This window comes from Hyla sarda, chromosome 1 (assembly GCF_029499605.1).
Source record: "Hyla sarda isolate aHylSar1 chromosome 1, aHylSar1.hap1, whole genome shotgun sequence".
In the NCBI taxonomy this organism is placed as follows: domain Eukaryota; kingdom Metazoa; phylum Chordata; class Amphibia; order Anura; family Hylidae; genus Hyla; species Hyla sarda.
This window is the reverse complement of record NC_079189.1, coordinates 78,078,148-78,093,936: the sequence shown is the minus strand read 5'-3', so window position 1 is coordinate 78,093,936 and position 15,789 is coordinate 78,078,148. Positions and strand designations below refer to the sequence as shown.

The window sequence follows — 15,789 nt, the reverse complement described above, 5'->3', positions numbered from 1 at the left end:
ACTGGTGGATGACGTTATCCCGTATGCACAGAAGACACGTCCGCTGGATAGTTATGTTACACAGGCTCAGACCACCCAATGCTGAAGCTAAATAAGCTAATGTAGCCTGGTCCACAAGTCACACATGATGAAGCGGTGATGTCATTGCGGGGCAGGCTGACATGGATGATCACAGCTAAACTACATTCTTACTATTCTGGATTATTTCCGTTCTAGAATCCCATTTAGCGTATTGTAATTACTAGGAAACTGCAAATAATAAGAAAAATATAAAACTTTGATATTCGGATGATGAATAACTGAAAACGTCCGTCCCCCCCCCCCCCCCCCCCCCCTTCTGAATATCCACATTGTACTCAAGTTAAATATTTATGGATTGGGCCAACACTGGAGGAATAACTGCATGCAGAGGCAAGAAATATTTATACATAATACATAGATAGAACAAAATGCTAGACGAGTCCAACAAGGATGTGACTTACCGCCACAGTGTGCACACACAAAACCCATAGCAACCAATTAGATGCTTTCGCTTATTCTCCTTTCTAACGTTTGATCAGACACTATTGTTGGTGGTTTATAGCACAGTGTATTAGGACTGAATTTATATACAACCTTCAAACGGTAACTAAAAGTTGTACTCCGGTGGAAAGCATTATTATTATTATTTTTTTAAATCAACTGGTGCCAGAAGGTTAAACAGATTTGTAAATGACTTCTATTAAAAAAAAATCTTTACCCTTCCAGTAGTTTTTAATGGCTGTGTGCTACAGAGGAAATTCTTTTCTTTTTAGAATTTCTTTTTTGTCTTGTCCAGAGTGCTCTCTGCTGACACCTCTGTCCGTGTCAGGAACTGTCCAGAGTAGCAAAGGTTTGCTATGGGGATTTTCTCCTGCTCTGGACAGTTCCTGATACGGGCATCAGGTGTCAGCAGAGACCACTGTGGAGAAGACAAAAAAGAAATTCAAAAAGAAAAGAATTTCCTCTGTAGCATACAGTTGCTAAAAAGTACTGGAAGGGTAAAGATTTTTTAATAGAAGTCATTTACAAATCTGTTTAACCTTCTGGCACCAGTTGATTTAAAAAGAAAATGTTTTCCACCGGAGTACCCCTCTAAATGGAGATTATGCAGTGGATGTCAGAATGAGTGAGCAGCAGGAGGGATTTGTTAGCCACATACAGAAGCTAGACACATAAAAAAGACATGTAAAGCATCTGCATGACCTAGTGCGTAACATATATAAGCATTATAATTTTTTCTTTGATGTGACAGGTATCACATCAAAGACAAATACATCCTCATTCTCACTGCAAGAGAGAGTTAAAAAAGTCTGATGGGATCATGGCACTTTTCATTCAGTTTTTCATATATGTATATATACAGTGACCCCCCGACTTATGATGGCCCCGACATATGATCATTTCAACATATGATGGCCTCTCAGAGCCCATGGTATGTTGAAGGCAGCCTCGACATATGATGCTGCTGTGTGTCGGGTCCATCGTACAAACAGCTATCTGACAGCACTGACAACTTCAGCAACTGACAAATAGTTATTTAATGTGCCCCGTGTGCCCCGTTCTGCCTCCTGTTACTCACATGCTGTCCTGCTAACTCACGCAGGCTTCCACTGTGAGCTCCGTGTAAGCCCCGCCCCCCCCAGTGCAGCCATAGCCAATAGCCTGGAGCATCTTGCTGCAGGCATCCAATGAGCTGCTGGATGCCCTCCCCTTCCTTTCCTATAGAGCTGTAGTCGGCAGGATCGTAATGGAGGACATTCTGTCCCCCCTGAAGGTATTTAAAGAACTGTACAGTACTGTATGCGATGTCACACATCACATACAATACATATACACACTATACACCCCATACATCAATGTTTCCCTATCAGTGTGCCTCCAGCTGTTGCAAAACTATAACTCCCAGCATGCCCAGACAGTCAATGGCTGTACATGCATGCTGGGAGTTGTAGTTGTGCAACAGCTGGAGGCACCCTGGTTTGTTAAACACTCCCCATACACTCCACATACAATGGTCATCCCAGAACCAATTAGCAGTTTCCCATAGAGATATGTATTCAACATACAATGGTTCCGAGGCCCTAGAACCAATTACCATTTTTACATAGACATATGTACTCGACATATGATGGTTTCAACATATGATGGTTCTCCTGGAACCAATTAATATCATATGTTGAGGGACCACTGTATATATATATATATATATATATATATATGTAGAGGGTAGGCAGCACAACCACGTATTCTGCAAGTCTTGGGGTGCAGGCAAGGATAGCAGTCCCAATCGCAGACAGCTCAGATAATCCAAGATGCAGAAAATATAGCAGCACACCCAATAGTAAAGTGCAAAAATTGGGATTTATTGACCCATATCAGATGCGACGTTTCGACGGCATCCCGCCATCTTTTTCAAGCTTGAAAAAGATGGCGGGATGCCGTCGAAACGTCGCATCTGATATGGGTCAATAAATCCCAATTTTTGCACTTTACTATTGGGTGTGCTGCTATATTTTCTGCATCTTATATATATATATATATATATATATATATATATATATATATATTTTATTTTATTTTTTTTTTCCCCCCCCTAAATAAATAACCGTGTGTTATCATTCCTTTAGTCAGTTGGAATGTGATATTGTCTAGTGTGAGCATGGAAGTGCGGCAGTGCGCTCCACAGCGTCACCTGGCCAGAATGACCAGCTTTTCAACACAATAGACATATGTAATAAAGGGGTGTGATTTGAGTGCCATCATGGATGTAAGGCGCGCACTGCCATGCACTTTATTCTGCTTTATCTTGTGATCGCAATGGGTATCAGGAGTGTTGTATTGAATGATAGCAACGCTTACACCTCCTACTTCAGTGGGACCTGATGAATGTTGAAAGTGTATGCGTGCCCCCTGACTCTCTCCGGACAAATAATGTTGGGGGATGAAAAGTGTTGAATATGTTGTCAACTGGCTGACAAAGCTCTCAGAGAGATGATATGTCACCAAAAGGTCTGGCAGCATCTTACCCCTCCTCACTGTGTAGAGAATACATTAACATTAAAGGGGTACTTCGCCCCTAGATATCTTATCCCCCATCCAAAAGATTGGGGATAAGATGTCTGAACACGGGGGTCCCATCACTGGGGACCCTCGCGATCTCGGCTGCGGCACCCCAGACATCCGATGCACTAAGCGTACTTCGCTCCGTGCCGGATGACTGGCGATGCAGGGCGGAGGCTTATGATGTCACAGCTCCGCTCGTGATGTCATGACCACGCCCCCCTCAATGCAAGTCTATGGGAGGGGGCGTGCCGCCCCCTCCCATAGACTTGCATTGAGGGGGGCATGGTCATGACATAACCAGTGAGGCAAAGCCATGACATCACAAGCCTCTGGCTCGGCACCCAATGCTCTAAACGAACGCTGGGTGCAGCAGGGAGATCGTGAGGGTTCCCAGTAGCGGGACCCCCCACGATCAGACATCTTATCCCCTTTCCAAAGATGTCTAGGGGCAGAGTACCCCTTTAAGCTATGCCCAACATTCATTTCTATGGGGAGAAATAATTGTCAGCTGAAGGAACGTTTGGCCGACTACTATTGAAGGTTCATGGCCACCTTTACCAAAGGAAATGGTAACACAAAGTTGGGATTTTAGGTACATATTTCCAGGAGTAATAACAGAGGAAAAGGACAATGCAGAGTTCTAAGAATATTAGCTGGGGAATCTTTATTGCATGGGGGAATAAAGTCGTTTTCGAGATATGTCACAAGAGTTTAAAGCCCCCCCCCCCCCCTTATTTGGGGACATTACATGCGCCGATTGTTCTTTGCATATTATCTATTTTGATTACTGATGTACAACATTTTCCTTGACTGAATCTTACTGTTCATTTGGATGGGCAACGTATCCATGCAGGAACCATATGCATTACTAAATAGGAGAGAGCATGCAGATTCATTTAACAGATGATCTGACAAAAGGCATTTGGTCTTGACTCTGTATTTTTCCTGTTTGCGGAATAATTGCACTAAACATTAAGATCACTCACTGTTTCATCATTAAATTTGTGCCGTGCTCTAAAGGGACAGGGTCAATATTTCCCTGTCTAGAGAACACACCACTTGTCTGTGGGCCGCGGACCTTTTCCATCTAAGTCATATATAATACTCAAACCAGCTATGATGCGGAGTCCATATTCCCTATGGGGCTGTGCTCATTAGTGCTCGCTGTTCGTGCAGCAGCATAATAATCAGGGTCATCGGCACAAAAAAGAAAGGTAAAAGTCAACAAATTGAATTTTAAAAGTTACATATCATCCCTACATGTGTGTGGTGTCAGGGAGGTTTTCCCTTTGCTCCAATTAGAGGTTAGAGGTTGTGATATGTTATTGGACAAGGATGAATGGAATGCGGGGTATTAGCACGACCGAGTGCTTTGGATACACTGGTAGCCTACTTATGCCGCCTACATAGCTGAGCATGTGCTACATCATCCAAAAATCATATATAAAAAAAAAAAAACAGTGATACCGATGTAGTGGAGCTGAATCTGACAGATGCCGCAAGTCGCTATCCAAGATTAAAAAAACACAGCTGTTCTCTTCCCGAAACAGCAAGTTGTAATACCAAACACAACCTGAGGACTGGTGTGGCACTGTTTTTCTAATCCTGCATAGTCCCTTTAACATAGAACTTGAATGTTAGTCTAATGTGGCATATTTAAGCGGTACTCCGCCCCTAGACATGTTATCCCCTATCCAAATCTCCCTGGGCACCGAGCGTTTGTTTAGAGTGTCGGGTGCTGCACTGGAGGCTTGTGACATTACAGTCAAAACCCGTTCGTGATGTCTAAGCCACGCCCCCTCAATGCAAGTCTATGGGAGGGGGCGTGACGGCCGTCACGCCCCTCCCATAGACATGCATTGAGGGGGCGTGGCTTAGACGTCACGAGCATGGCGTGAATGTGATGTCACAAGCCTCCACTCAGCATCACCAGTCATCCAAAGTTCGCTCCGTGCGGATGTTTTGGAGGCTGCAGCCATGATCGTGGGGGTCCCCAGTGGTGGGACCCCCGCGATCAGACATCTTATCCCCTATCCTTTGGATAGGCAAAAAGATGTCTAGGGGTGGAGTACACCTTTAACTCACTCAGTTAATGAGAGACACAAAGGATGCAATGTCAGGGGTTAATGGCAAATACAGCTCTGCTACCTTTGTAATTCAACACATATCCAGTTCGGCTACATTTATATGAACAGAACAAGGACACAAAACATCCTAAAGTAAGTCACTGAAAATACAACAATGCTCACAGTGAGTGTGTGTATCTACACAACATACTAAAGTATATCTGTCCGCTATAGTGAGATGACACCGAATATCCCAAGCTCAGATTGCAGATGGTGTATTCTTTTACATATATTTGTGTGACGGGCTCCGATACACAGTTTTGTAAATGGAAACGATTTTCCTGGCCCCTGATATTGTAGTCAATAAGATGTATCACTTACTTAGTCTAATTACACTAATGGCAGAAGGTATCAGCTTCCACCACTACTATGCAGGTCAAGGCCCAGCGTAAATGTATATGTGCCTATTAATTTAGCCTGCATTCCTCTGTATTCAGTATATGCTGACATACACAAACAGCACAGCTGAAATGTAAGAGCAGGGGCACCCACTCTGCATTGTTATAATCCTCATCCTATTTAGACAGAGAGATATGAGATAGATAGATAGGAGATAGATAGATAGATATGAGATAGATAGATAGATAGATAGATATGAGATAGATAGATATGAGACAGATAGATAGGTAGATAGATAGATACAGCAAAATAGAAACACAGCAGCACTCCAAAAAGTACAGTGAATGGTGGCTTTATTATCACCAAAGTGTACAGCGACGTTTCAGACACCTCACGTGGCCATCATCAAGCCACCTCACGTGGCTTGATGATGGCCACATGAGGTGGCCAAAACATCGCTGTACACTTTGGTGATAATAAAGCCACCGTTCACCGTACTTTTTGGAGTGCTGCTGTGTTTCTATTTTGCTGTATCCAGAGGGACCTAGGACCAGGGTCCAACCATAGCTTGCACCCACTCACCAGCATTTGTGTGCTGCTCCATATATCAATTGTAAATAGATAGATAGATAGATGTGAGATAGATAGATAGATAGATAGATAGGTGTGAGCTAGATTGATAGAAGATAGATATGAGATAGATAGATAGATAGATGCTGTAAAATGTAGATGGATAAATAGATATGTGATAGATGATAGATAGATAGATAGATAGATAGATAGATAGATAGATAGATATGAGATAGATAGATATGAGATAGATAGATAGATAGATAGATAGATAGATAGATAGATAGATATGAGATAGATAGATAGATAAATGGCAGTTGGCTGTCCGGGCATGCTGGGAGTTGTAATTTTGGAACATCTGGAGGGCCACAGTTTGGACACTACTGCGGTAAATGATAGATAACAGGTAGTTTCGTTGGTCCCTATCCAGACTGTTATCAGTGGCCTCGCTATCATACCCTAAAATTCTGTCTCAGTGCCTCAGATCCCTAGGGAAGCTCTATTTTCAACTATATCCCAGTTCTCAGGACAAGAATATGTATGAAATCTATTGTAAAATATATATAGCCACAGGTGGCAAGATTTAAGTCACATGTTCCGGCCTGCTGACTGGTCAAACAGGCTGCTCTGCTTGTGGTGGCATCAGGCTAATGTGAGTTTAAGCTTTCTAGAGAACACATGGGACATTTTTACTTTTTAGGAAGTAAAAAAATGAATATTATCACTTTCTAGGGGGCAGTAAGGGTATTGTTATTGCCGGGTGGAGCAGAAAGGGGTCATTGCTCCTGGGAAGAGGAATTATAGGGGTACAAAAGGGATATACTTACTTTGTAGGGCCACAATGGTGAGTATTATTGCTATGTGGGGAAACAAATGTTACAATATTAGTGTGTGGGGGACAAAGAAGAGCAATCTTACTGTTTGTGGGCACTAAGAAGACAATTTCAGTGTGGGGACACTTTACCGTATGGGGCACCTCTAGTGTTTGGGGCTCAGTATAGGGTAATTATAATTATGAAAACTTAATATCTGAAGTAAACTATTTTGGGGAAAGGTAATAGGGTCCAACAGGGCAGCGAGAGCACAGAATTAGGGTGAGATATATAGAATCTGTAGGTAGGAAGAAAGGTAGGTGGGGGCTTAAAAAATGAAGTCAAATAGGTTTGGACAGCAAATTCTGCAGACAAGTCGTGGCTGGAAGAAATCTACACTGTGGTCAGGCCAGGAAAAGTGAACGACGTCAGAGAAGATGTCACCTGTGACTCATTGGATATAACTGTCCTGCATTTACTTATGTGGTCTTCAGAGGGTCCACGTAGAGCTGTAATCTACCATGAAATTGTCACTGTATGGCGGGAGTATTACAAAATGAATGGGGGTATTTAGTAACTGTGTCGTTTTAATGGTAGTCGTAATTATCTGGCTTTATTATAGTACGATTATTGGTATCATTGGTCAGTGTACTGTATAGTGTATTTCATTAAGAAACTGTATAGTGGTAATATTGAAACAATCCATGCTGGTACGATTTGTTCCAGATATAGCAGCAATGTTACATGATAACTAATTATGTATATAAAACACTTTCCAGACATATTCATATTGCCTCAGGGCTCTAGCAATGCCCCTGCTGCTAATGTATATGTTTTCATACAACCAAATTATAGAACCCCAGGTCACTAAACTATGTTCCCTATTGTGCTCCCTAAAGCACAAAATGATACAGAAATCACAAAACTAATACAATGTATCACAGTGAAAGGGGAGTTTATACACTTCTGTGCACGAATGACACATGATACCACAACATTGTACAAAAACCTTAAACATTTTGCTATTATTAGCGTTGAGAAAATAAACGTCCAAGCCCAAAAATGTGAACGCAAGTCAGTCAGAGCTCATTAGGATGATGTATGGCCACGTATTACCAAAATAAACATTGTCCTTTAAAGAGAACAAAGTTTCTTCTGACAACCTGGTAGACTTCAGAGGGGGTCTGTGCAAACATATTAAACCAACATGTCACATGTTCAACTAATATGTATGATCCAGCCATGGGTACGTTTTATTCCAACATCACATATATTATGCATCATCATAATGTATATAGCAAAAGCCCTTCTCTGCAGTAAGTGACTTACCATCAAAAAGCATCATGGCTCAGTCACTGACACATTTCTGGCTACTATTGTGCCTTGTTGCTACAGCAGACAAATGCGGCATACCAAGTGTGCCTTTGTCTGCCTGTTGCCAGATATAAAAACAAATGTCTAGCCTAAAACCAGCTACCAGGGGTGAAAGAGTAGACTTTCAGGGTAATGCAATAATAAAAAAAAACACATACTGCCAAGAAAAACAGCACATCAGACAGACATTATTAGCCCAAGCAGCGCTACAGAGAGTGTAATAGACTGCAAGTCACCAGTGCCATGCTGGAAATGCCATATGAAAGTGTGATGAATAGTAGAGTGTACATCAAGAGTTGTCATAGATTAAAGATATATTGCAACACTATACAGCAGAAGATAGAGTATAATATATGCACATGTCACAACAGTGAACATATTTCATTCTTTGGTATGGTATGCAGGTCTATATTACAAACAGGGGTTAAGTGTATATTTTTCAGTACTAAGGAAAGTTAAGGGGGTACTCTAAGAATATACACTATGGAATATATATAGAATTTGCCACTACTGTGCAATCGGTGAAAACCAATGTTCAACCAATTGTGACCCCTGCTGATTGCTAGAACCAAATGGCAGCAGTGCTGGAAAAGAGTCATGCCACTTTGTCCCCTCTGTTTGCCCTTTTTTGGGTGATCGCCTGGTCCACCACCGAATATAGGGACGTCCACACATAGACTCAAAAGGGGGTTTTAGCCCCTGCCCTTTTAATGCACCTGCACTATAATGCCCTTACTGATTGGGACTGACATGGTTTTTACAATCATGTTTTTAATAAAAAGAAGTGCCCTTTAATTTTTCTACTCTTTCGCCCCCAAAATGTCTGTGCACATCACTGACTGAATACTATGGGTCAACCATACAGCCACTGAAACAAGCCGAGCAGAACCACCATGAGACAAAATATCATGACGCCTTCCTAGCCCAAATGTATGCCATCCATGTTTACGCTAAGACAATTGCCTTAAACGGATCCAGAACCCAACCAAAAAAAAAAAAAAAAAGACTGTCTAAATGTCTAAGATAAACTGTTCAATAATTCACTAGTGGCCCATAACCAACAAGGCGTTAAACTAGTATTCTAGTACTTTAGAAACACAATATTGGGTTGATAAAGGGTCCAGCTATTTGGATTACTGAGAAACGTTACCACAAATGGTTAAAATGCGGATTTCATACTACTGGAGGCCCAAATGACATCATGGGTCACAACAAAGAGGTTAAAGCTCCTTCAATTCAGTCCTAAGGAACAAGGACGTGCACAGGTTGACTAGAAAGGGGGCTTGAGCCCCTGCCCTTTTGATGTTCCCTCTACAAGTGCCCTGGGCAGTCCGGCATCATTATGTGGGCATTTATATAATTAATTATAAGAAGTGACACACATATATATATATATATATATATATATATATATATATATATATATACATATATATATATATATATATATAAATTATTATTATTTTTTTAAGCTCAGCCCCTGCCCCCCCCCCCAAAAAAAAAATGTCTGTGCACGTCCCTGCTAAGGAATAGTGGCGCCACAACAGAGGGTTAATTGATTCCCTTCCAACATCATTAAAGCAGATCCTCCATTTCTGATGCAACTACTTTTCATCAGCATCCTGAGACTGTATTTCTAATGAAAACTCGGGTTGATATGATGTCACCGTCAGATTGCTGAGCACAAACCTTTCCATTAGTGGCATCAGCCTGCAGAGCTATTGCCAGTCTTTGCAAGTCACCACTGTGTTACATTCTATTGGCTGCTGTGCTGGTTCAGGACTAGTGAGATGACAGAGTTCAGATGGAGAGTAGCAAGCTAACCAAATGCTGCATTAACATTAGAGAAATTAGTTTCACCTTTACATGCTACTGTAAAATGCAAAACCAGGCAGTGCACATCAGCGGAAATGGAATCACTTTGCAGTGTTGGAGCACCCAACCATAGGGAATGCAAATACACAAGAAGACAAAACAGAAATCCATGTGTGTTTATAAACAGGAAGCTATGTTTGTAAATATGCATGGATTCATTTATAACTGCATGGTGCTGTGTTGTGTCATAGTCTAGTTCGGTGTTTCCCAACCAGGGTGCCTCCAGCTGTTGCAAAACTACAACTCGCAGCATGCCTGGACAGCCGAAGGCTGTCCAGGCATGCTGCGAGTTGTAGTTTTGCAACAGCTGGTTGGAAAACACTGGTCTAGTTGACTGATTAAAGGGGTACTCAGGAGGGAAAATAAAAAAAAATAACAATAATAATGTAAACATAATTGTATATTACTCCTTTTTAAAAATCTTAATCCTTCCAGTACTTATCAGCTGCCGTGTGCTACAGAGGAAGGTGTATAGTTCTTTTCTGTCTGACCGCAGTGCTCTCTGCTGACACCTCTGCCCATGACAGGAACTGTCCGGAGCAGGAGAGGTTTGCTATGGGGATTTGTTCCTGCTCTGGACAGTTCCTGACATGGACAGAGGTGTCAGCAGAGAGCCCTGAGGTCAGACAGAAAAGAGCTATCCAACTTCCTCTGTAGCACACAGCAGCTGATAAGTACTGGAAGGATTAAGATTTTTAAATAAAAAGTAATATATATATATATATATATATATATATATATATATATATATATATAATATATATATATATATATATATATCTCAAGCAGAGTTCGTAACAGCTCACCCTCATAGTAAGTACACGCGGACCAAGCGTGGACTCCTCCCCAGAAAATGGAAATAGAGAAAGGGTCGTCCAGCGCTTGACTCTGGGAACAGGTACTTTATTAGGATGCCATGGAGAACAAACAGGTACACGAAAACATGTGACGCGTTTCGGCTCGAGTTACTGAGCCTTAGTAAGACTCGAAAACATGTGACACATTTCGGCTCGAGTTACTGAGCCTTAGTATGAGCCGAAACGCGTCACATGTTTTCGTCTACCTGTTTGTTCTCCATGGCATCCTAATAAAGTACCTGTTCCCTGAATCAAGCGCTGGACAACCCTTTCTCTATTTCCATATATATGTATATAACTTTCTGGCACCTGTTGATTTAAAAAAATAATGTTTTCCACTGGAGTACCCCTTTAACTCTTACATGTCCCCCTCACGGATGTGTCATATCATTGCACTGTACATTGACATGGCTTACCTGTTTGCTGTACTTGTTATTGGTCTGACAACTGTACTCAGAACAATGGTCTGATCCAATTGAGATGTTGTCTCCAGCTCCCACAAAAGTGTTGGCTGGTGGTAATTCTTGCACAGCCTGGTGTTTTTTCCCAGCAGTAGGTGACTGAGGATGAAGCTGCACAGTAGGAAGCGGAGAACTAGATTTGTAATGCCTTGCTAGGTCAGGACTACCAGGACCTCCATTTACAGTTCTGTATCTTCCCATGCTGGGACTGTCTGACAGCTTTTCATTGACACTGTCATATCTCTGCCCATTTGGCTTGGAAGCTTCCACTGTCACTATGCTGCTATATAATGGCTGTTTAGATTTTTTGTTTTTCTTATCTTTTTTGGGTTTCTTAGACTTGTCATGCTGCTGGGGAGTAAAGAAGTCCTCATGGTCTTTCTTGCCGGCTTCATATCCATTTTTACTTTTGGCCCTACAATACCTGGCCATGACCACCACTAGTATGATCAGTATGACAGTCATGATCCCAGCCACCACACCGATCACTATGCTAAGTCTCTGTTTGCTCATTTCATAGCTGGGATCACCAGCTATATCCTGGCTTAATGGGACGTGCAAACTTCTGGCAATTTGGGAATCAACAACTGAGGCATTGGAGACCGTCTCATTGATAAACACATGGACTAGAGCTGTGGTGGACTGGGAGGGTTGGCCACTGTCATTCACCTGGACCACTAACCTATGCAGACCATAATGTTTGGAGGCCAGCTTGCCAACCAGTGACACCACTCCACTGGCTGGGTTGATTTCAAAGAGTTTAAAGGGGTTTCCTCCAACAATGCTGTAATTCAGATCTGCGTTGACACCTGTGTCTGTGTCAGTGGCCACCACAGTAGCCACCACTGTCCTGACACTGCTGGATGGAGATACAACTGCATAGGAACTATTGACGGGACTGGTGATGACTGGGGCATTGTCATTCTCATCCATAACAAAAAGGGACACTGTCGCAGTGGCAGACCTTGGAGGGTCCCCACCGTCCACTGCTTTGACCTTAAAAGTGTATGAGGTTTGCTGCTCCATGTCAAAAGACACTGTAGAACATATAGTGCCGGTGGTGTTTTCAATAGAAAAGATGCCATTATCCTCCTCTATGAACAAACTCATCTCTGCATTGCGACCTTTGTCAGAATCCATCACTGTCACCATCCCAACGGGGCTGTTGGGTTGTAAGTTCTCCTTGACATAGAAATTGAAGACATCTTGCATAAATTTGGGGTCATTGTCATTCCTATCAGCTACCTGCACTACAACCGTGGCAGTGCCCTGCATAGTAGTGGGCAGACCCTTGTCTTTGGCAACTACTCTAAACTCATACCTGTCGGTCTGCTCCCTGTCTAGGACTATGTTGGCTGTGATGTCTCCTGTGTCTGGGTGAATGGAGAACACCCCGGCCACTGACTGCTCCAGGGAATAGGCGATCTCTGCATTCTTCCCACTGTCTGCATCTGTGGCGATCACTGTGGCTACTCTCTCCCCGGGCACATTGTTCTCAGGGAAGGCTACCTCTACCACAGCTTGGCTGAACACCGGGGGGTTGTCATTCGTGTCGACCACCTTGACCAACAGGGAGTTATTACTGGACAAGCTGGGGCTCCCCGAGTCTACAGCTACTATAATGACATTGTATTCCTTAATGTTCTCGTAGTCCAGGGGGGCTGAGGTGTGCAGGAAATACTTCTTCTTGTTCTGGTCCCCCTCAGCATCACCGGCCGGCTTGAGCTGGAATGGGACATCCCCCACCACGGTGCAGGTCACTACTCCATTTTCTCCTTGGTCCCTGTCGGACACCTGGACCAGGGCTATGGGGGTGTCCACCACCACATCTTCAGCCACACTAGCCATGCCATCCTTCACCGGGATCCGGCCGATCTTCCTGATGTCTATGAGGGGCACATTGTCGTTCTCATCCTTGATGTTGAGGATCACGGTGGCCTTGTCATTTTTAGGGGGCTGCCCCCGGTCCCTGGCCATGACTGTGAACCTCAGCTGGTTCACCTCCTCCCGGTCTATCCTGTGCAGGACACTCAGCCACCCGGAGTTCTCGTCCAGTCTGAGCAGCCTCCTCACAGACTCCGTGGCGGCCCCGAACACGTACTCGATCTGCCCGTTCACCCCCACGTCGTAGTCGGTGGCTTTTAGTTGCAGGATGGGGGTCCCCGGCACGCTGTTCTCAGCCAGGTCCGCTTCATAGACGCTTTTCTCAAAGCGGGGGCTGTTGTCATTGACATCGGTGATGAGCACCCTGAGGATGGATTGGGAGGATCGGGGCTGCTCTCCCCCGTCCCTCACCCGCAGGGTCAGCTCGTACGAGTCCCTCTGTTCCCGGTCCAGAGCCCCCTTGACTATGAGCTGCGGCTGCTTCTCCCCGTCAGACGTATCCGCTACCTGCAGTTCAAACACGCTGCTCCGACTATCAGTCTCCATCCGTCTTTTCCCCGGGTAGAGGGCGCTATCTCCAGTCTCCAAGCGACCACCAGATCGCCTGCCGGACATGAACAAACTCTCCCCGGCGTCCTGGATCAACTCGTAGCGCTCTATCCCGTTCCGGCCAAAGTCCCTATCGGTAGCGGTGGGCAGCAGGTAGAGGGTCCCCACGGGCCGGTTCTCCTCCACCGTCAGAGTCAGCACCGGGGAGGGAAAGGTCGGAGTGTTATCGTTAATGTCCAGAATGACCACCCGACCCTCAAACAACTCCACCCAGCTCTGAGAAGGTCCGATCACCGACACCTCGAAGTCAATGAAGCACTCGTTCTCATCGAAGATCATCTGGCACTGCGGCAGCTTCTCGCGGTCTATCCGGCGGTCGGTGGTGCTCAGCTCCCCGGTCATGTTGTCGATCTTAAAATAATCGGCACCGGATTCCAGGCTGAAGGTCACCTCTCCGGAACCGGTGACGATCCCGATATCTGAAGCCACATTCCCGATCCTGATATCCGGCTGCCCTTCCTCTGCCAGCCGGTACTTTAACAGCTGCTTGGAGGCTGCCAGAGTGATCGCTACCCTGAGCAAGAACAGGCAGCAGCCCCAGACAGTCCTCATGTCTTCAGAACTGCTGCAGAACAGAACCTGCTGAGATCCAAACACTTGTATTATCCCAGCACAAAGTTACCCTCTCATAGTGCCACTCAGTCCATGCCACCTGGGACAGGGTGAGGATAGTGATGGAGAAGGATGATGAAGATGACAGTCACACTAAGGACTCCAGAAGATCCTGCTCCAGATCCCTGCACAGTTTTGTATTATTCCACCATAGACAGGATGCTGGAATGAAGAGCTGCTCTCCGGCACAAGCAGGAATCCTCTCTATAGATATCCAGCAAAGTTCTTAGATGGATCCTGGAAGCTGGTGCAGATGGTGGCACCAGAGTTAGTGGTAGAGCCGCAGTTGGTGCTGGGCTACCTGCATTTGCTCTGCATGTGTTAGCAATATGTATCTGCAGCCCTGTGAACGATTCACAAATGATATTGCAGAGTCTCTCCCCTCCCCTTACTCTCCTCCCCCTTCTCCTTCTTCCTCCTCTTCTCCTTCTTGTCCCAATGCAGGTAACCAGAGCTGAACTTGATCCTGCAGTTCAGAGGTGAGGATCGAGCCTGTCTGCAGGGCGATGATTGCCTTCATTACAGGGGATAGGAGGCGAGGCGCTCCCGGGTGGATGGTGCCCGCATCCGCAGCGCTGGAGGATGCGGGAGGGAGTCGGCAGCACGGGAGATGAGGAGCAGTGGATGCGGGGAGAGCAGCGGCTCGGGCACTACAATCCGAGGAGGAGGGAGGGAGGAGAGAGGAGCTGGAAGTTTGGCCAAAGTGCCTGGGAGCTGGGAGTCTCTCCTGACGCAGCAGTGATACAAGTCATAGCAGGGAAAAGGATGGAGCAGACGAGGTACTGCATACACTCAGTGCTGCTACAGCCTGGTGTGGTGGATCTGAGCAGCAACACAGCATCAATCCTTTTATATACAGAGGACAGACCTATAACTCCTGTGCAGCACATTCCTTTTCATGCCATAGACTCCAGGAAATGGCTGGATATTAGCTAGAGAGAAATATGTGATATATATATATATATATATATATATATATATATATATATATATATTGTAGATAGATGGATAAATAGATAACTATATGTGAGATAGATAGATAGAGATATGTAAGATAGATAGATAGATAGATAGATAGATAGATAGATGATAGATAGATAGATAGATAGATAGATATATGTGAGACAGATAGATATATGTGAGACAGATAGAAATATGTGAGATAGACTGATAAATATGAAATAGA

The 15,789-nt window shown here is 44.3% G+C and overlaps 1 protein-coding gene across 8 annotated transcripts in view; it reads right to left on the bottom strand.

Annotated features, from left to right (window-relative positions):
* PCDH7 (protocadherin 7) overlaps window positions 1–15,403 on the bottom strand; it is an 855,514-nt gene extending 840,111 nt beyond the window's left edge. For 4 of the 8 annotated variants that reach the window (XR_008888633.1, XR_008888632.1, XM_056556126.1 and 1 more), the window contains exon 1: window positions 11,454–15,401. Coding sequence is in view for 6 of the 8 variants with exons in the window: in XM_056556126.1 (XP_056412101.1) it covers window positions 11,454–14,543 (3,090 nt within the window). In the remaining 2 variants the exon portion in view is untranslated. Of the gene's footprint in view, window positions 1–11,453 lie in introns of all 8 variants that reach the window. The other 4 variants (XM_056556106.1, XM_056556133.1, XM_056556116.1 and 1 more) reach the window with 3 other exon arrangements.
* Window positions 15,404–15,789: the final 386 nt, after the last annotated feature.